This window comes from Coenobita brevimanus, chromosome 57 (assembly GCF_032717465.1).
Source record: "Coenobita brevimanus isolate Jiangsu-jjx chromosome 57, ASM3271746v2, whole genome shotgun sequence".
In the NCBI taxonomy this organism is placed as follows: Eukaryota; Metazoa; Arthropoda; class Malacostraca; order Decapoda; family Coenobitidae; genus Coenobita; species Coenobita brevimanus.
In genome coordinates, this window is record NC_137010.1 from 16,866,151 (window position 1) to 16,886,742 (window position 20,592).

The window sequence follows — 20,592 nt, forward strand, 5'->3', positions numbered from 1 at the left end:
TAACTCTCCTCCTCTTACTGACTCCCTTCAACCTCTGTCTCTTCGCCGCACTGTTGCATCTTTATCTCTTTTCTATCGCTACTTTAATGGTCACTGCTCCTCTGAACTGTCTGCTTGCATTCCTCCACCTCTACGACGGGCGCGTAGCACCCGTCTGGCAGCAAACTCTCATCCCTTTTCTGTCCAACTCTCTAATGCAAGAGTTAACCATTACTCCCAGTCTTTCATTTATGCAACAGGTCAGCTCTGGAACTGTCTCCCTCTGTCTGTATTTCCTGCTGCCTATGATCTCCAGTCTCTCAAACGCAGTGTGTCCAGGCATCTCAAAATGATCGGATCTTGAATTTGGCTCTTTAATGTATTTTGTTTTTCTCTTGGAAGGAACTGTTACTGCGGGCCATGGCCTTTGGTTCCTTCTTCCTCGCATTTAAAAAAAAAAAAAAAAAAAAAAAGGATTGTGGTTGAAGAGTTGAGAGGAAGGGTGGGACTTCAGTGTATTGGTGTTATTATGATGAGGAAGAGTAGACTGAGATAGTTTGGGCATGTTGAGAGGATGGAGGATGATAGTTGAGTGTGGAGGTTCAGAAGTGTGAACACAGGGGGTAGGGTTATGAGAGGTAGACCAAAAAATACCTGGGACAAGGCAATAGAGTGTGACCTCAGGGATAAGGGGCTGAATGAAGAGGCTACTAGAGATCAAGCAACTTGGTGAGCCGCCATTAGGTCAGTCATCAAACATCAGAAAATTCACAAACGGCATCCCCCAAGGATCTGTTTGTCCCCTACTCTCTTTAACCTATACATGCACGACATACCCACACCCCACACACCACAATTACACATAGCTTCCTATGTGGATGACATAACACTTACATGTACTCACCAAAATGCAGACACAGCCACCCACATCCTCCAGCCTTACCTCAACACACTACATGAATGGTTCACCACAGACAGACTCAAAATAACCCTAGCCAAATCTACAGTGACCCTGCTCATAAACTAGACAGCAGGGCATAGTCACATTCCACACCTCACCATAAACAACACTCCTCTACCACACACACACACACACACACACACACACACACACACACACACACACAAAATCCTTGGTGTAACATACAAACATACAATACAATGATGTCATTTAAACAACACATTACAAACATTAAAAATAAATTAACACTACTTGCCCATACAGCATGTGGACACAACAAAGAAACCACCACCACAATGTACAAACAATATATATGTTCAGTGATGAATTATGCAAGCCCTGCTTGGGCTTCTAATCTCACTAAAACACACTACAACACTCAAAAGACCATACAGAACAAGGCCCTAAAAATAATCACTGGCTGCACAGCTACTACACTCACAGACCACCTGCACCAAGAAACCAAAGGCCTGAAAGTCAAGGATCAGCTAGACATGAGAGGCCCACAACTTCTTGCCACAAACCCACACCATCCACTACACTACATGGCAACACATCCACACACACCATGGAGCATCAGAACTACACCCAGCACATGATATCATACACAGATACTGTCATCTCTACCCCCTCGCCTGCCTCAAACCAGGCTCCAGAAGCCCATCCATGCTCAAATCACTTGCCGCTCCATTCAGTCACTCAAAGACAACACACAGCTGCATGCATGGCCTCCTGACATCCACCCTTCTGAATCCTACCTCCCTCGTGAGGACAGGGTCCATCTGACCAGGCTGAGATGTGGGCATCATCCAGCCTTCTTGAGTTATCAGAAGAGACTGGATGACTCCGTTGCTGATGCCTTGTCCAGGATGCACATTATAGAAGACTGCATTGCACACAATCGCCTGCACCAACAACACAACATACACTCCTTGAGAGCTCTGCGGGAAAGCCTGGTCTCAGCTGTGGCCTTCCTTGGGGACTCGGGGCTGTTCAGCCAGTCTGCCTAGGGAACGACTACTGCTACTACTACCGCCATTAGGTGACCAAGGCCAGGGCATCAAGCATGTTGAAGCATTTATATACAATACAAACGAACATACCTCCCCCCATATCTCTCTCTCTCTCTGTCTCTGTCTCTCTCTCTCTCTCCATACATCCCTCCTTCCCTTTCTTTTTTTCATATTACATATCTGCCTCCCTCCCTGTCATTCTTTTCATTACACATCTCCCTCCCTCCCGTATCTCACTGTACACACCTCTCTACCTCTCATTTCTCTCTACCATCATCCTTCCCTTTCTTTTCCCTTCATCTTTTATTCTTTTTTATCTCCCTACATACCTATGCTTCCTTCCACCTTTCTTTGTATTCCTGTCCATTCCTTCTCTCCTTCCTGTAATTAACCTCTTCCCTCCAGCAATTTCATTGTGCAGATGATTCTGTTAACATAAGTTCAGGAGAGAGTTTTTTGAACTAGAGGGGTTAGGCACTGTCTTTGTTCACCCTTTCACAACAAGGTATCTCCCATATTTGTAATAATATCAGCTGGAGGTGATGCGTGAACCTAAATCACATATCCTTGATGTGAACGAGGTGATTCATTTCCTCCCACAGTGGTGTCAGAAATCGTAACTTCCGGCTGCATTACACATTCCCTTCATTTGCCACCAATGAAGTGGGTCGCGGCAGTGGTGTGTTGACCCGGCGGGAGGTTGGACATGGAGCACTAGCAGAACGAGCTCTCCGGCCTCTCATACCAGCCTCACTGCCCTTTGCTCTCCTCCTCACATCAACGGTCCTCGAATCTAATGGTAGATTTTTTTTTTTTTTTTTTTTTCCAACTCTGGATATAAGCTTGACGTCCCATTTTCCAGCTCTGGATATAAGCTTGATATCCCATACTGAGGTCCAGCAGTCATCCTGTATATCACTCTTGACCATTATATTTCATCAGTAGTCAATGAATTCTGCCTACCATGAAACAGAATGACTCCATACAAAGCATTAACTTGAACTGATTTCCACTGTGGCCTGAAATCAAAGTTGCCACAAAAATTTCTGACTCATATTGAAAGCAGTGTAACACATAGTCCATATTGAGCACATGCAAGAGCTGGTTCATCCAAGACTTGTGTGATGATATTAGTAGGGTATTTTTCATTATAGTACAGGTGCAGCACCAATATTCCAGCATCCTTGGTTCCACCTTGCTGGATGAACTGCTTTGGTGGAATAGTGGTCACATATGTCATATACAATAATTCAACAGGGAGAAACAAACGAGGTCATGTATGATAATTCATCAGCTCACCTCTGACCCATTATCCTTCAGTGTAATCACACTTACGTTCTTGATTAATTTATCTACCAAACAGCCCAGCCTGTTTTGTTATCAAGCTACCTCACGAGTCCATTTCATCCAATGATGTTAAAAGCTTTTCATCATCACTCGATCATGCTCAATATTATCATTTTTCGTAGTTTTTCTAATGTTCATTTACTTCGAATAAATAGAGGTCACATTTGTCACATACAGTAATTCAACAGGGAGAAACAGGGGTCATGTATGATAATTATTCAGCTCACCTCAGACCCACTATCCTTCAGAGTAATCACACTTAGGTTCTTGATTAAGTTGTTTACCGAACACCCCAGCCTGGTTTGTTATCAAGCTACCTCACGAGTTCATTTCATATGATGTTGTTAAAACCTTTTCATCATCACTTGATCATACTCAGTATTCTTATCATCTTTCATAGTTTTTTAATATGGATGTGATAGGAAGCGTTATGAGGAACACACTGAGTGGCCATGTGGAGAGGATGGAGGGTGAAAGACTGACGAAGAGAGTGTATGTGAGTGAGGTGCAGGGGGGAAGAGGGAGGGGGAGGCCGAGGATGAGATGGAGGGATGGGGTGGAGATTTATATGAGAGAGGGGGGTGTGAGTTGGGAGCAGGGCAGTGAAATGGCGGGGAACAGGGCGACTTGGAGGCGATTTGTTTGTGGCCACCCCAAACGGGATTGAGGCGTCTGGCAGTAGATAGATAGATAGAGTTAATTCGAATAACTGGCTGCATAGAATTTCAGTATTTTTTCTATTTACATCTTTATATCATAAACATGTGACAAACCAACACCATAAGTGTCACACAGTTTTTTTTTTAAAGCATCATAAAAAGGTTATACACCATTACATCCACCCAGGTAGCTGTTAATACACCATTGTAACAAGATACAGTAGCTGATTGAAATTATATGAAGATATGGGTGGCCAGGGCTTTAGGCAATGATGAGCACAAATACTCTACAATGTATTAAATACTAAATACTCCCTCCAAAAGTAATTAGATACTGTACCAGATACATTACTGGAAACTTGAATGTAATTAAATAATTAATACATTACTTGATGAATGTATTTAAATACATTGTAAATGCATCATAAATACATTTTATTCATAATTTCTGTTGCATTTTGAGGTATGCTGTTTAGAATATTCATCCATTACAAAGAAGTATGAGGTGCTACCCAAAAGTTCCAGTAATTTGAACAGAGGGAGCCAACCGTTTGCAGTTATGCCTTTCGCCACTACGAGGAGTCAGCAGCACCCCTTGTGCGTCAGTGTGGCCCCGGCCGTGTCTGTGAGTGGACAAGTTGTTGAGCTACACTTCCTATTGTAGCGTGGTGTGTAGGTGATTTGGTGGTTTTGCAGTGGCGGACCTCATGGAACAAAGAACCTGCATCAAGTTCTGCTTCAAGATCAACAAGACAGCTGCAGAAATTCACAGGTTGCTTCAGCGAGCTTTTGGTGACAATGCCATGTCCCAAAGCAGGACATTTTTCTGGTACAAGCGGTTCAAGGAAGGACGAACATCCGTCTAAGGCGATGACCGTTCTGGACGACCATCAACGGCATCAACACCAGAAAACGTCAGAAATGTTTGTCAAGCTATCCTTGCAGATCGTAGACGAACTATCCATGATGTTTGTGATATCATTGGACTGTCATATGGGAGCATGCAGTACATTTTGTTGGACATGTTGGGCATGAGACACATCGCAGCAAAATTTGTGCCAAGACTTTTGAGTAACGAGCAGAAGGCACATCACATTGCAGTTTGCATGGAGCTCAAGAATCAGGTCAGAGACGATGCCATCTTCATCTCCAAGGTCGTAACTGGTGATTAATCATGGGTTTATGGTTATAAACCGGAGACAAAGCAGCAGTCATCACAATGGAAGTCTCCCAATTCACTGAGGCCAAAAAAAGCATGCCAAGTTTGCAGGAGTGTCAAGTCATTGTTGATCGTTTTCATTGATAACCAAGGGATTGTTCACAAGGAATTCATCCTACCCGGTCAATCTGTCAGCAGAAAGTTTTACTGAAGTTTTGCAGCATCTGAGGGAGAACATCTGCCGCAACGTCCAGAACAGTGGAAGAACAAGGACTGGGTCCTGCATCATGACAACGCCCCCACCTACACATCAATTGTTGTCTGGCAGTTCCTGGCTTCCACTAACACGGTAATCATTCCCCATCCACCCTATTCACCTGACCTTGCCCCCTGTGACTTTTTCCTGTTTCCCAAGCTGAAATTATGGCTAAAAGGGTGTGGATTTGACTTGACTGATGAGATCCAGACAGAATCGCAAGAGGTGCTCAAGACCATCACGCCTGAAGCCTCACAGGGATGCATGGACTCGTGGAAAAAATGCAGGGACCACTGTATACTTGCCCAAGGGGACTACTTCAAAGGTGACAGTGAGAACTAGGAGGTAAGATAACTTATTTTCATACAATGTTCAGAATTCTGAAACTTTTGGGTAGCACCTCGTAAAACAGCAAAAAGCCTGAATGAATAACTGTAACAGTGCAAAAATGAAAGTTAATATATCCTCATATCCGTACACAAAAACAAGAGACGAAAACATTCAAAATGAAACAAAAATTTCTTGATCCATCCTGGGCCTCAGCCTCCAGATGTTTTCAGTCTATGTGACTTTCTTCTGCATATTTGCTTTCATCAGAGTTAATGTCTTAAACAGTCCGTCAGACAGTTTCCCTCTCTTTGGGGAATGAATCATCCCAGCAGAAGAAATGACGCTGTACTGGAGCTGATGAGGGAAGTGTGGTGTTGTGCTTAATAAAAACACACACAACGAGGTGCAGTCACTTGCAGTTTCATTCTACTACAAATAAAGGTACTGGAAATAATAAAGGATACCACTTGTACACCTTTGTTCCAAAGCGGGCAAATAAACTCCCTGTACCAGAGGCAACGTACTGGTAACAAACAAGTATTATCAGTATACTGTATACATACTTGCGGATGTGTGTATAGATTGGTTCCGGTGGAGACTGATGCTGATAGAGTCTTGTTGATGTCCTTCTTTGAGCTTGGCCTGCAAATATATTTAATGTTCTTTCCTTCAATACTGGTTATTTTGAAATATTTTCCATCGAGCAAAGGGTGCTTGCTTTTGTTTTCTACCAGGTCATCTTCACGTTTGTCATGTGCTTCATACACCCACCACAAATTGACTTAGGACGTACACACAGAATTGCTATGGAAGAGTTGTCCGTCTTTGCTTTGTGTTTCCACCTCTGCCAAGTGAATTTTTTGGGCAAGAAGTAACTGGCAACTCCTCTGGTGTTGGCAGGAGGTAGTGAAACACTCAGCACATCAGTGCTTGCCCAGAAGCGAGAGTGGGAGTATATGTCCCCATCGCTCGTGCTTGCACCTCCCCCTTTTTTCGTATGCAATACTGTTTGCCCTGTTATTTTGCTAGAGTCAAGTTGTCGTGCCTGGAATGTACTGCTCAGGGGATGAGAGGGTCTGTATCATTGCATGGAGGCAGGATAATGTCCCTATCAACACGATTTGTGAACGTACTGGGCGCGCAAAGTCAACTGTCATGAAGATTCTTGCTGCAGGGCACAGCCTGCCACCTGATGTCGAACAAGAGCACAAGCATGGCGGTGGAAAGAAGAGGACGACTTCCAGAGGTACAAATACGCTTCTGAAGAGGGAAGTAATCAAGAATCCTCGACTGAGCAGCAGCAAAATTGTAGAGCATGCATCCCCAGCTGTTATTAGACGTCTCAATTCGAACTATCCAATACCACTTGCAGAAGGAGCTGGGTTTGCCAGGCCGTACCGCAGCCAAGAAACCGCTTTTCACTGAATGCATGAAGAAGCAGCGCATTCAGTTTGCCAAGAAGTATGCACCCTTGACATTGGATGAGTGGAGAAAAGTTACGTTTTCCAATGAAAGCGCATTTTAAGTGTTCCAGGTGCATTCTGCCAAGGTTGATCACCCTGCCTCCCGTAGTCGATATGACCCTGCTTACATGGTGCCGACTGTTAAGCATCCACAATAAGTAATGGTATGGGGGTGTTTCTCAGGTGAAATGGGAAGGGTAGGCCTCTTACTTTCTTCCTAAGAACTTGATGATGAATGGTGGCCAGTACATTCAAGTTCTGAAAGATCACTTGTTAACTTTTTTGCTATTCATGGGTGCGACTTTTTCATGCACGATTCAGCTCCATGTCACAGGTCAAGAAAGGTGACAAAATGGCTTCAGGATAATCAGATTGAGGTCCTTGACTGGCCTGGCAATAGTCCGGATCTAAGTCCGATAGAAAACTGCTAGGCAAAGATGACGAAAATCATGGCAGAGAAGACACCCAATCTGGACAACCTCAAGACTGAACCAATAAATGTTTGGTGCAAAGAAATGTCCTTAGATTACTTTAGAGATCTAAGTGTTTCCATGCCAAAATGCATCCAACTGGTCCTGAAAAACAAGGGAAACATAATTTCCTATTAATGACTGGCATTTCATGAGCAAACATTGTGATATACTATAATTTCTGTGTTTTTTAATACCTTGTGAGGGGAGGTCCTAAGTCAATTTGCACCAGTTGTAGTCTGATTGCTTCATTACTGAAAGTGGGATATTAACAGTCCCTGTGTCAACGATCAACAGTGAGTCACTGACTGATGTGTCCATACATGGTATGTCTTAGCTGATGATTTGGTATTGATTGCAGAGATTGAAAGGGAGGCAGAGGAAAGATTTAGGAAGTGGAGAGATGGTATGGGACACAAAGGCTTAAGAGTAAATGCAGATAAAACAAAGGTGAGGATATCTAGGATTGGTGGCAGCACTGTCAAAAGGGAGAGTGGCCATGTGCAATTTTCCACAAGGGCATGGGAAGTAATTCCACCTTGTGCAGTGTTTGTGATAAGTGGGTGCATACGAGATGTAGTGGTATTAGAGGTAGACTGTGAGATAATGCTGATTTTATGTGTGTGATGTGTTGGGGAGAGCAGGTGCAGATTGTCAGCCATGAAAGGATTGAACTTGCTGGTGAGTCTCTTGAGTGTGTGGAAGAGTTTTGGCATTTGGGAGACATGTTATATGCTGGAGGTAGGGCTAGACCTAGTTCTGTGGTTAGGGTGAGGAGTGGTTGGAAGTAGTTCAGGGAGCTGTTGCCTCTTCTGACTTTGAGAGGGCTCTCTCTGTGTGCAAATTGTGTTAGGAGTGTAATGCTGTATGGTAGTGAGACCTGGACAGTAAAGGAAGAGGATATTTTCAGGCTCAAATGTACAGAAATGACAATGATTAGGTGGATGTGCAGTGCGTCCCTGAGTGCAAGGCCTGGAGGGGTTAGGTTTGCATTGGAAGAATTGAGAGGTAGGATGGGTCTGGAGTGTATTGGTGTTGTGATGAGGAGAGGTAGATTGTGGTGGTTTGGGTATGTGGAGAGGATTGGGGATGAAAATTGGGTGCAGAAAATGAGAAGCATTATTATTAGGGGTGGGGTTGTGAGGGGTAGACCAAAAAAGACCTGGGACGAGGTCATTAAGTTTGACGTCATGGTTAAGAGATTGAACAGGGAGGCTACCAGAGATCAAGCAGCATGGAGAGCTGCCATTAGTTGACCAAGACTGATGCATGCAAGCATGTTGAAGCCTTCAAAGCTAAATGAAACCTGCCACCCAGACAGGAGTTCAGGGACTGAACGCGTAGGTGACGTGTGTTGATGTGGCGCTGGCCGCTGTGACGCTGCCACACTGACTCACATGATCATCAACCATTTACGATTTCCCAAGGCTTACTGTACATCCATACCAATGTGTTTCTTAAGACACATCAGAAAAACTGATTTTTGCTAGTGTATTTAAATATGTATTTGAAAATATGTATTTACAGATACTAAATACAGTAAGTAAGTAATACTTCTACATCTCCACACTTTTTTCCAGAATAACTTCCTGTTTTCAGAGTAGTTCACATTCATTTTTCTCCCTAGATCATTATTTACCTCCTCCTTTTTCCTCTTCACTTGTCTCTTTATGTGCTTCTTGCTCTCAGTATATTCAGTTTTTGTTTCAACTGAATCCCTGTCCTGTAACCACTTTCGCTATTTCTTCCTCTTTTCCTCCACCACTCTCTTAACCTCCTCATCCCACCATTCCGTACCTTTCTTCTGAGGGATGTAGGTGATTGATTATTAGCCCATGGGGATGAAGTAAGGACCAGATGGAAAGAATATTTTGAAAGCCTGATGAATGGGAATAGAGAGAGCAGAGCAGCTGTAAACATGATTGGTTTTGGGGGTGTGCAGAGAAGGAATACAGTGCCAGGAGACATGACACTTGCACAGGTGAAGAGCGCTGTGAAGCGGCTGAAAAATGGGAAAACAAATGGGGTTCATGAGGTGTATGCAGAAATGCTTAAGTGTAGTGGAGAGAGTGAAATGAAGTGTTTGTTAGAGATATGTAAGAAGGCATGGATGAGTGAAACAGTGCCTGCAGAATGGAAAAAGGCTGTGATTGTACATCTGTACAAAAATAAAGGTGAGCGAAGTGAGTGCAAGAATTATCGTGGCATAAGTTTATTGAGTGTGGTAGGGAAGGTATATGGAAGAATTATTACAGAGAAAGTTGAGTGCAAGAATTATCTTGGCATAAGTTTATTGAGTGTGGTAGGGAAGGTATATGGAAGAATTATTATAGAGAAAGTAAGAGAGCTATCAGAAGTCCTAGTGAGTGATGAACAGGGTGGCTTTAGGAGTGGCAAAGAATGTGTGGATCAAATATTTGATGAGACAGATAGCAAAGAAGGCTTGTGAGAAGGACCATAAGGTGTTTATGGCAATCATAGATCTGGAAAAAGCATACGACAAAGTGGACAGAGAAGGATTGTGGAAAGTTTTGTGCATGTACGGCATAGATAGTAAGTTGCTAGGTGCTGCCAAGAGTTTTAATGATGGTAGTGAAGCATGTGTAAGGGTTAATGGACATCTAAGTGAATGGTTCATGATTGGTGTGGGTGTGCGACAAGGTTGTGTGATGTCTCCATGGTTGTTCAATATATATTTGGAGGGGGTGATGAGAGAAGTAAAAACACGAGTAATGGATAGAGGGATGGCGTTGGAAATGAATGGTGATGGATGGAATATCTCAAATTTGTTGTATGCTGATGATAAAGTACTGCTTGCAGGTACCGGACAAGAGCTTGGTAGGCTAGTGCAGAGTTTTGCTGATGTCTGTGAGCATTGTGCCTTGAGAGTAAATGTAGAAAAGAGTAAAGTGATGGTTACTGAGACAAAAGGTGACTCCCAGTGTGATGTTATAGTGAATGGAGAGTGACTGGAATTGGCGAGAGAGTTCAAATACCTGGATACAGTGATAGAAAAGAGAGGAAAATGTGCAAAAGAAGTTGAAAATAGTGATACAAGGAAGAAAAGTAGCTGGTGCAATGAAGACCTTGATAAGAAACAGAGGCTTGAGTGTTGCAGCTGCATGAGGCTTACATGAAGGAGTGTTAGTGCCAACTTTAACATATGGATGTGAGACTATGGTGTGGCATGAAAATGAAACGTGATGAGTAAGAGCAGAGGAGATGGGACTGCTGAGGAACGTATATGGAGTACAGAGGGTGGATAAGATGCGAAATAATGTAATTCGTGCAAGATGTGGAGTGAGGAAGTCTGTGGACACAAGAATTGAAGAGTGTGTACTGAGATGGTATGGTCGTGTGGAAAGAATGGATAACGACAGAGTGGTGAAAAAGGTATATCCAGCGAATTGGAAGGAGGGAGGAGGCGAGGTAGGCCAAGGAGAAGGTGGAGAGATATGGTGGATGAATGTATGAGGAAGAGAGGTTTGGAAGTCAGTGAGGCTAGGGAACTGACAAGAGATCGAGCTGGCTGGGTGAATGTTGTGAGGAGAAGTGCATGATCAGGGATTTGGCACCCCTTTTTAATGTGACAGTGTCTGGATTGACTCAGTCGGATACGTTAACGTGAAGCTACAGATCGTGGTGAATGTTTTTGGCGTATCCGATATAGCCAGGATTCCGGGGGCATGAATGATAAGTGAATGGAAGTGTGGCCCATTGGATTGGGCAGATGTGGGCTGTCTGGACATTGCTACTCCTCACCCTGCCCTAGGGTGGGAAAGGAGGCCCAGATGATGATGATGATGCAAGTAATACTGTGATAAAAATGTACAAGTATTTATAAATGCAGTATTTAAATACAATTTGTATTTAACTGTGTATTGAAGTATTTATCAAATACTTTACTGCCCATCTCTGGCTGTAGGTCACTGGGTAGCTGCATATCGGTTACTGTGGTAATGGTGAGCCTCGTGGCGATTGGCTTCCACACTCAAACAACCCTGAAACGTAATTATACTTTATGCACTCCATGCTCACTTATAAAGTGTCTCGGTAGATAGCAGTGATGGAAATAACCATTTTATGTGATGTGATAATAATTAAGAATTAACTGGCGAGATAATATTTAAGGGTAAACTTGAGTAAAAGAAAGAGAAATTAAAGAAGTGTCGTATTTACAAGAACAGAAATTAATGATTAGGAATTGGTAATTGTGAAAATTTCTCATTCACAGGCAAATTACATCAAGTACAGTAGTGCACCAACTTTCGCTACAGCAGGATTCGCGGAATCCACTTTCGCGGCATGCACCAAATATTCCCTAACTTCCACTTTCGCTTGAAAAAAATCGATTTTCGCGCACAAATTTTGGGTTTGGGACAATATTTTGAACTTTGAATTTCCCGCACCGCGCGCCCGCAACCCACCGCCATCTTGAATGACGTCATGTCAACACTCTGTCCACCCATTCCCGCCATTGTGTACGAGCGTGCTAGCTCCATTGTGTTGGATTCTCACGGTTCAATGGCCTCTACTATACCTGGTAGTGTGGGGAAAGGGCCTGGTGGTGTGGGGGGAGAGCCTTGTGGTGTGGGGGGAGGGCCGGGAGGCAGTGGTGGTGATAAAAAGTGGCCGGGACATTCAAAGTCGGGAGGAAAGGATACTTACCCCCAACATCCATTAAACACCTCAACCTGGTCTCTGTGGTATGTTTCTCCTCATATAATGTATACAGTACTGTACAGTTTTTATTGTTTGTATCTCAAAATGCAATGTACAATAGTGATTTGATGTACTGTATTGCAAGTGAAAATGAAAATCTGATGTTACTTTAGGATAACCGGGAACCAATTAGCCTTTTTGCCATAAAGACAATGCCCCAATTTTCGCTAATTCCACTTTCGCACATTATTTTTGGACCCAATTAGGCGCGAAAATTGGTGCCCCACTGTACAATGCTGGCTCACTAAGTTAGTTAGGGGAAATATGAGACTAAAGGGTCGTCTGGTTCACAATTGAGAGTAGCAGAATCAGTGTAAACATTGCTGATCCAGTCTCTCCAGTTTTTGTAGAGGTTATTATTTAGGTATGAGGCAAAAAAGTGAGATAAACATGTGGGCCCTGAACCAGTTTTTATTTTGTTATTGAGGGGTTTCGTCATTGTGGTAGTTTGACAGACCAGTTAATCACGATCAAGGAGGTTTGACCATATTGGAATAGACTAGTGTTTACACTTGACAACAACACTGACACTTGCATCTCTCTCTTATAAGCTATAGCTAGAGTTAAATGTAAGTAAAATGAGATAAGAATCAGACAAAATACAGGAATCACCACCAAGTCCTTGTTGGAGGGACAGAAGTCAAGAGTGAGAGCAGTTGAAATTAGTTATTTGAGAGGAGCCTGTGGAGTCACATGGAGAGACAGACTGACAAATGAGGAAGTGAAGGAGCTTTGTGGTGTGGATGTGGATGTGATAGGAAGCGTTAGGAGAAACATATTGAGGTGCATTGTGGTGTAGATGTGGATGTGATAGGAAGCATTAGGAGAAACACATTGAGGTGGTTTGTCCATGTGGAGAAGATGGAGAGTGAGAGATTGATGAGGAGAGTGTATGTGAGTGAGGTGGAGGGGAGAGAGGGAGGGAGAGGTATATGAGAGAGGGGTGTGTGAGCTGGGAGCAGGGCTTCGTGATGGCAGGGGACAGGGCGATATGGAGACGATTTGTCTGTGGCCACCCCTTACGGGATTAAGGCGTCTGGCAATAGTTAGACAGATAGATAGACCATGAAGACATACAGTTTAAGCAGTCGAAGTGATCACATGCTACATTCAGCTTTTTTTGTGGATGCCTGGTAAACTAGACCAGCAGGCGCAGGAATTTCAAGTGCTCGCACGTCATTTTATGTGGATTAAAAGAGGTGCTGTACCATCTTTTGCTGGAAAATTGGTGTTGTGCCTGTGCTTAAGCTAATCCCACTTGCATGGATTCTTCTTACATGGTGCCCATAATCAGTGCCGGTGCTTCAAACCAGTTTCAAACTACCTGCACAATCTAGGCCAGCATCTTTGGCAAGAATTTGAGGGGTACGAGGGTAGCATCTAGGATCCATGTACAGGAGGTGGGCTCACAGAGGGTGTTTAGTCAGTAGGTTGAATCTAGTTTGGTGAAATTTTTCTCACTTTTTTTTTCCTTAAAGTCAGTTTAATGTCAAGGGTTTACGTCTGCTTTACCTCTCATACAGTAGTCTGTGCCCTTAGGAGGCATATATGTAGTCTGCCTGGGGTCATAAAGGGTCTGTAGTACAGTAGTAGGCAAGATGAAGTCTGGTGGAAGACCTATTTAACTTTATTGTAATGGGTTAAAGGGGCCATTTCTGGGGATTTTGTGTGCATAGTCTACCAGGTACTCTTGTAAATATTGATAGGTCTTGTGGAAGATCACATGTGTTTTAGCAAAATTTAAATTAACTGTTCCCTGCCCCAGGCTCAGCAGACCACCTCTCTAACCACTTGATCACCACCTTCACCAGCTCAAATGTGGGGGTATGAAGGTTTTACACACATAGGAGGATTACCGGACCCCAAGAAACGGATTGGCAAGCATGTGCCCAGAACTGGACATTTAAAAAAAATAAAAATTTATGGTGGCTAAAGTTAAATTGTTGGGATGAGGTGGAGGTAATCTTTTAACTGCAGCAGGCTTCTTAACCCCTTAACCGCGGGGCGTCACTTTCGTGACGCTCGGCTACAATGGATCATACCGCGGGGCGTCACTTTTGTGATTCTGTGTTATTTTGAATTATCCCGGGCTCTCAAGTGGTGGCTTGTATCATATATCAGTACTGCCAATGTCCAACACTAGTCAGCACTCCAAATCTCATCTGTACTCCCATCCATTGTTGACATTTTAGCTATTTTAACCCCTTCCTGACTCCCCTCCCTACCTGCCCTCCATTACCCTCTCCTCTCACCTCCCACGCCGCTCTGCGCTACGGAAATTTCCCCCTTCTCTTTCCACAGATTTCATCCATTGAAATAAGCCCTATGCCCTATATTTTTACCCAATAATATATACCAAAAAAAAAAAGGTAAGTGATAGTGTTATACTCCAGAAATTGCCTAATTATCACCTGACAACACCTCACGTGCATTCATTCGCTACATTACCACAGTAATTTCCCCTTTGATTTATGCCTTGTAATCGATGTCTGTAATAAAAATATATATCAGAAAGGAAAGGAGAATCCTAATTGACATTTACAGTCACCTGGAACTACCTATTTCTATATTTATTGCCGAGATTTTCTACCTATAAAAAATTAGCATGTAAGTTAGCAGCAGTAAGCCTAAAGTGTCATTGTCAACCCTTCCCTTCTCAGATAATTTACCCCCTTCTTGACTCCCCTCCCTACTTGCCCTCCATTACCCTCTCCTCTCACCTCTCACGCCGCGCTGTGCTACGGAAATTTCCCTCTTCTTTTTCCACAGATTTCATCCATTGAAATAAGCCCTATGCCCAATATTTTTACCCAATAATATATACCAAAAAAAAACAGGTAAGTGATAGTGTTATACTCCTGAAATTGCCCAATTATCACCTGACAAAACCTCACGTGCATTCATTCGCTACATTACCACGGTAATTTCCCCTTTGATTTATGCCTTGTAATCGATGTCTGTAATAAAAATATATATCAGAAAGGAAGGGAGAATCCTAATTGACATTTACATTCACCTGGAAGTACCTATTTCTTTATTTATTGCCGAGATTTTCTACCTATAAAAAATTAGCCTGTAAGTTAGCAGCAGTGAGCCTAAAGTGTCATTGTCAACCCTTCCCTTCTCAGATAAGCCACGGCATTTAGTTCCTTGTCCTCCACTGCAGAGACAACATGTCGCACTCGCGCCCCGCCATTCCTGCCGCTTCTGCGCCCATTGCAAAGGGCCCCGTGACCTCTACCCCCAAGAAAAGTGTTGAGGCAAGCAGGAAAGGCCTCAGTGACTCTGCAGTGGCACGAGAACTTGCTGAATTGTCGATAATAATAATGGACAGCGATTTTGACGATTCCGGTGAATCGTGTGATGAGCCGGGTGAACTTATCGCGCCAGAAACAGCGACAACAAGTGCTCCTACCAGTGAATCTGTGTGTAGCTCCAAGGGAAAGGAGCCTTTAGTGCAGGAAGGAAAAGAATTTGGGAAGGGAGTAAAAAGGCGGCGTGTTAACCCCAGAACAATGCCCCCACGTGACCCAGCCCGCCATGAGTCACGAGATCATTCACCTCCTCGTTCCCCAAGCCCCGCTTTACTCATCTCGTCATCATCGTCGGCTGAGTTATCTCCGGAGTCTTTGTCGTCGGAGTCACCACCAGCATCAACAGTGAAGGCCGGCCGTAGAGGTAGAGGTAGATCTAAGAGAGTGAGAAGTAGTGTAGCTAGTAGGGTAAGGGCTGCTAGTGCTGTACGGCAACCTAGGGTCAGTGCGAGTGACCTTGACCGAGATAAGCCTCCCTCTCAGCCAACCTCCACCACCACCACCACCACCATCCCTCCACCGCCACGCCAGGGAATCCTGGACGCCTTCGCGTGGACGGAAGGGTCAGATTTTGTCCCCGAAAATCTGGTTTTCGATGAGAGCTCGTCAGGAGTTCAGCCTGCCTTCACTATGGACGAAAATGCTGAGTGTGTCGACTACCTTTTGGCCTTCCTAGATGACGAAGTCATGCAGCACATATGTGATGAGACTAACAGGTTCGAATCACAACGTGCTGCTAGTGGTACAGGTGCAGCCAAGATGCAACAGTGGACCATGCTGGGAGTGCAGGAGCTGTATGTGTTCTTTGCCCTCATGCTTCTTATGCCACACTCCAAGAAGCATGAGTTGGAAGAATACTGGTCCATGGACCCCTTACTACCCTCACCGACCTTCAACAAGTACATGGCCAGAGATCGCTTCCGGAACATCATGGGAAACCTGCACTTTGCCGATAATGATGTACCTTCCCAAACCGACCCACTCTGGAAGATCCGGGAGATTCTGAACAGAATGAAGGATAAGTTCATGTCATTCTTCCACCCATTTCAGAAGGTTGTCATTGATGAGTCCTTGGTTCTGTTCAGAGGACGTCTTCGGTTTCTCCAGTACATTCCAAGCAAACGCCATCGCTTTGGAATTAAGTTCTTTGTACTGTGCGACTGTAAGACGGGGTACATCCTTGACTTCGTCATATATTCAGCCAGCACTGTCGATCTCGATAAAACACACCCCCTTGGCTTCTCAGGCTGTGTAGTGAAAGTGCTCCTAGAAAAGTATTTTGGTGGGAATCATGTGCTGTATACAGACAACTACTATACAGCACCGAAACTTGCCAAATACCTTTCTGAGCACGGCATTGGCTCCTGCGGCACTGTCAAAAGTAATCGTGCCAACTTCCCCAAATTCCCAGAGACAGGAAACTCGCAGCGAGGAGACGTGCACCTACGCAAGTCTGAGAAGATGCTGGCAATACGGTGGCATGACAAGAGAGTCGTGCACATGCTCACCACCGTACATAAGGGGGAGATGAGAGACAGTGGGAAGGTCGACCGTAGGACAGGCGAACCTGTGATGAAACCTGATGCTGTGTTGGACTATAATATAAACATGCGGCTGGTGGACAAGTCCGACATGATGATTGGTGAGATCGACTGCCTCAGGAAGAATACTAGGTGGTACAGGAAAGTTTTTCTGCATCTCATAGATATGACGATGCTGAACGCCTTCATCCTGTACAAGATGAAGGTAAAGCCACCCAAGTCCTTCTCCCTGAGGTTGTTCGCCAGGACTTGTGTCCAGCAGCTGCTGGAAAAATATGGTAAGGTGCAAGCAGCAACTCCAAGGCGCCATCCAGTTACACTTCCCGACCGACTTGAGCAGAGGGCGTATATGGATCGGCACAGACTTGAGCTAATGCCTGCCACAGGGAAAAGGAAGGCTGCGATTCGCAGGTGTCAGGTATGTGCGCATACCACACGCCGCACACCTGAGCATAAACGCACCTCTTGGCAGTGCGCTGAATGCCAGGTTCCCCTCTGTGTAACCTGCTTCTTCGATTATCACAGCCAGAAGCAGTTCTAACAGTGCAAGTGTGGAAGCAGAATTATTTGGAAATAATGTGTAAACAATGTGTAAATAGCAGGTGAAAGCAATGGATGTTCAGTTCATATGATTGAACAGTGTACTATAGTTTCATCTTACTGAAAGTGACAGTGAATAACATATTGTAAGTAAAATAGAAGGGTAAATATTGAAAATAGAATAGAAAATGTAAATAGTAATGTAAGTAATTAGTAATATAAGAATATGAGTACAAATAATTTATGTTATAACAGTGAGAGTGAATCCGTGGCTCTCTACGTATTTTACTGACTGAAAAATAGAATGACTTCAGTGACAATAAAATAATACGACTGAATGAAACTTATGGAGAAAGACTCCAGATATATATAAGTGTGATATAGTAATAGAAATATAAAGTGTGAGGGGTTTTATGAATAATAAATGACAGAGTGCCTAGAGCGAACTAGTGCAAGTGCGGCGATCAGACGCGCTCGTAATTTCCATTGCTTTCACACTGTTTTTTTTTTTAGTATGGATCCCAAACTACTTGAAAATGGTAGAATAGTGTTTATAGTGTTTGTATCTGGCTGTGGTAATCATATAACGGGTTGTCGGGAAGTGTAAAGTGGAGACTTAGTTACCCTACTTCAGAGGTCTCCACAAGTCCTACGGAAACTGACGAAGGCTCAACAATCATTCCAGGAGAAAGCTGAAGGTATGTGCTATAAGCATATATAATTTTATTATTCTAGGACTAATAACTGATTTTTAGCAAATATTTTTTGAGAGTCTGTCGGAGCCCAAATAACCCCGCGGGACACGCAAGTAATTGGTAAACAAGCCCGCGGTGTAGGGGTTAAAGTTGCCTAACATTAGCTGGAATAAAATATAAAGGTCTTGATTGCTTGGCAGAATGTTATATGAGAAAGTTTTAAATCCTTTTGCTGCAGTGAGTTACACTGAGTAAAAAAAATTATCAGGCATTACCTGGAGTGAACTAGGTTTGCAATTCTCAGTCAGATGGCTAAGAATTGTTTCATGTCATGTTGCTAACAAGGGGATGGCTGGGGAGTTGGGAAGTTACCATAACATCATCAGATTTGGTACCCCTTCCCAGTTTTGGCATGTTAAATTTATAGTGATTTTTCATAGTACATAACATAAACAGTTATATAATATCAGTGGACAGAGAAGAGTTAAGTAAGTAAAACAGATAGCCTGACAACACTTTGGTCTGGAATTTCTGTCTGTCTATCTATCTTTCTGTCAATAGCCAGACTCCTTAATCTCATAAGGGGTGGCCACAGACAAATCATCTCCATGTCGCCCTGTCCCCTGCCATTACGAAGCCCTCCCCCCAGTTCACACACCCCTCTGTCATATACCTGTCCACTCCGTCCCTCCATCTCATCCTTCGGTCCCCATCCCTTTCCCCCCTCTTCACTTCACTCACATACATTCTTCTCATATAGTCTCTCACACTTCATCCTCTCCACATGGCTAAACTAGCTCAGTGTATTTCTCCTGACATTTTCTGTCACATTCACATCCACACCACAATGCTTCTTCACTTCTTTATTTGTCAGTCTGTCTCTTCATGTAACTCCACATGCACGTCTTAGATAACTCATTTCCACTGCTCTCACTCTTGACTTGTGTCCTTCCAACAAGATCCAAGCTTTGCTTCCTTACATTAGAGGGAGGGATCACAATACTGTCATGCAGAGACTTTTTTGCTTCCATGCATATTTCCTCATTTCATATCACTGCTTTCAAAGAACCAGCAACGTTCTTCCCTGTTGTACCCTTTCAAGCACTTCATCCTCTAAACTTCCATCCTTACTCAGCACACTACCCAAGTTCTTAAATGCATTCATATTTTCCATTTCCTCACCATCCATCCTCACTGTGCATTTAGTGACTTCATTTCTCTCAAAGACCTGAACTTCACTCTTATCTCCATTCACCTTCAGTTTCCATTTCTTACACACACTCCTAAACTCATTCACCTTAGTTTGCAGTTCCCTTTTGCCTTCATAGCAATACAGTATCATCTACAAACAGCAAAACGGTTTCCAAATGCTGCCCTCTCCTGTTAGGGCCGCTTCAACATTCACTTCCCTACCTTGAACAACCATGGAAGCCTGACACATCCCTGTTTCAATCCAACATTCAGATAGAAACATTCACTTAGTTCACCATCCATATGCACTGGAGCCCCTAGCGCCCTCATGTGTGCTTTTTGCGGCATTCAGCAGTTTCCCATTTACTTCACATATTCTTAGCCCATGGATTGCAAGCCACAGCTCAGGCTGGGTAGTGTCACATTGCAAGCCGCTGTGCTGGCTGTGCATCGCCGTTAACTACTCAACCCCTACGCAAACTTATGCATGGCGCTACGCAAAGACGGAGAGAGAGATTTTTTCTTTTCACCAGATGATGCCCTGGATGTTTATCTTTAATTTTATAATAAACAAAAACAAAATTTTTTCTGTATTTTTTTTTTTTTTTTTCACTACTCCCCTTTGTAAACTTATGCATGGCCCTACGCAAAGATGGAGAGAGAGAGAGATTATTTTTTTTCACCAGATGATGCCCTAGATGTTTATATTTAATTTTATAATAAAAAAAAACAAAATTTTTTATGTATTTTTGTTTTTTGTTTTTTCACTACTCCCCTACATAATCTTATGCATAACCCTACGCAAAGACGGAGAGAAAGAGAGAGATTTTTTTTTTTTTTTTCACCAGATGATGCCCTGGATGTTTATCTTCAAGTTTATAATAAACAAAAACTTATAAAGAAAACTTTTTTTTTTTTTTTTTTTTTCCCGCACCACGGGGTGGGATAAAAA

General features: G+C 43.4%; 1 protein-coding gene across 1 annotated transcript in view; it reads left to right on the plus strand.

Moving 5' to 3' along the window:
- The window catches only part of PNPase (polyribonucleotide nucleotidyltransferase 1), a 175,217-nt gene that overhangs the window by 84,453 nt on the left and 70,172 nt on the right, over window positions 1–20,592 (plus strand). The window contains exon 9 of the mRNA XM_080274224.1: window positions 2,556–2,752. Within this exon, the coding sequence (XP_080130350.1) occupies window positions 2,556–2,752 (197 nt within the window). The remainder of the gene's footprint in view (window positions 1–2,555; window positions 2,753–20,592) is intronic.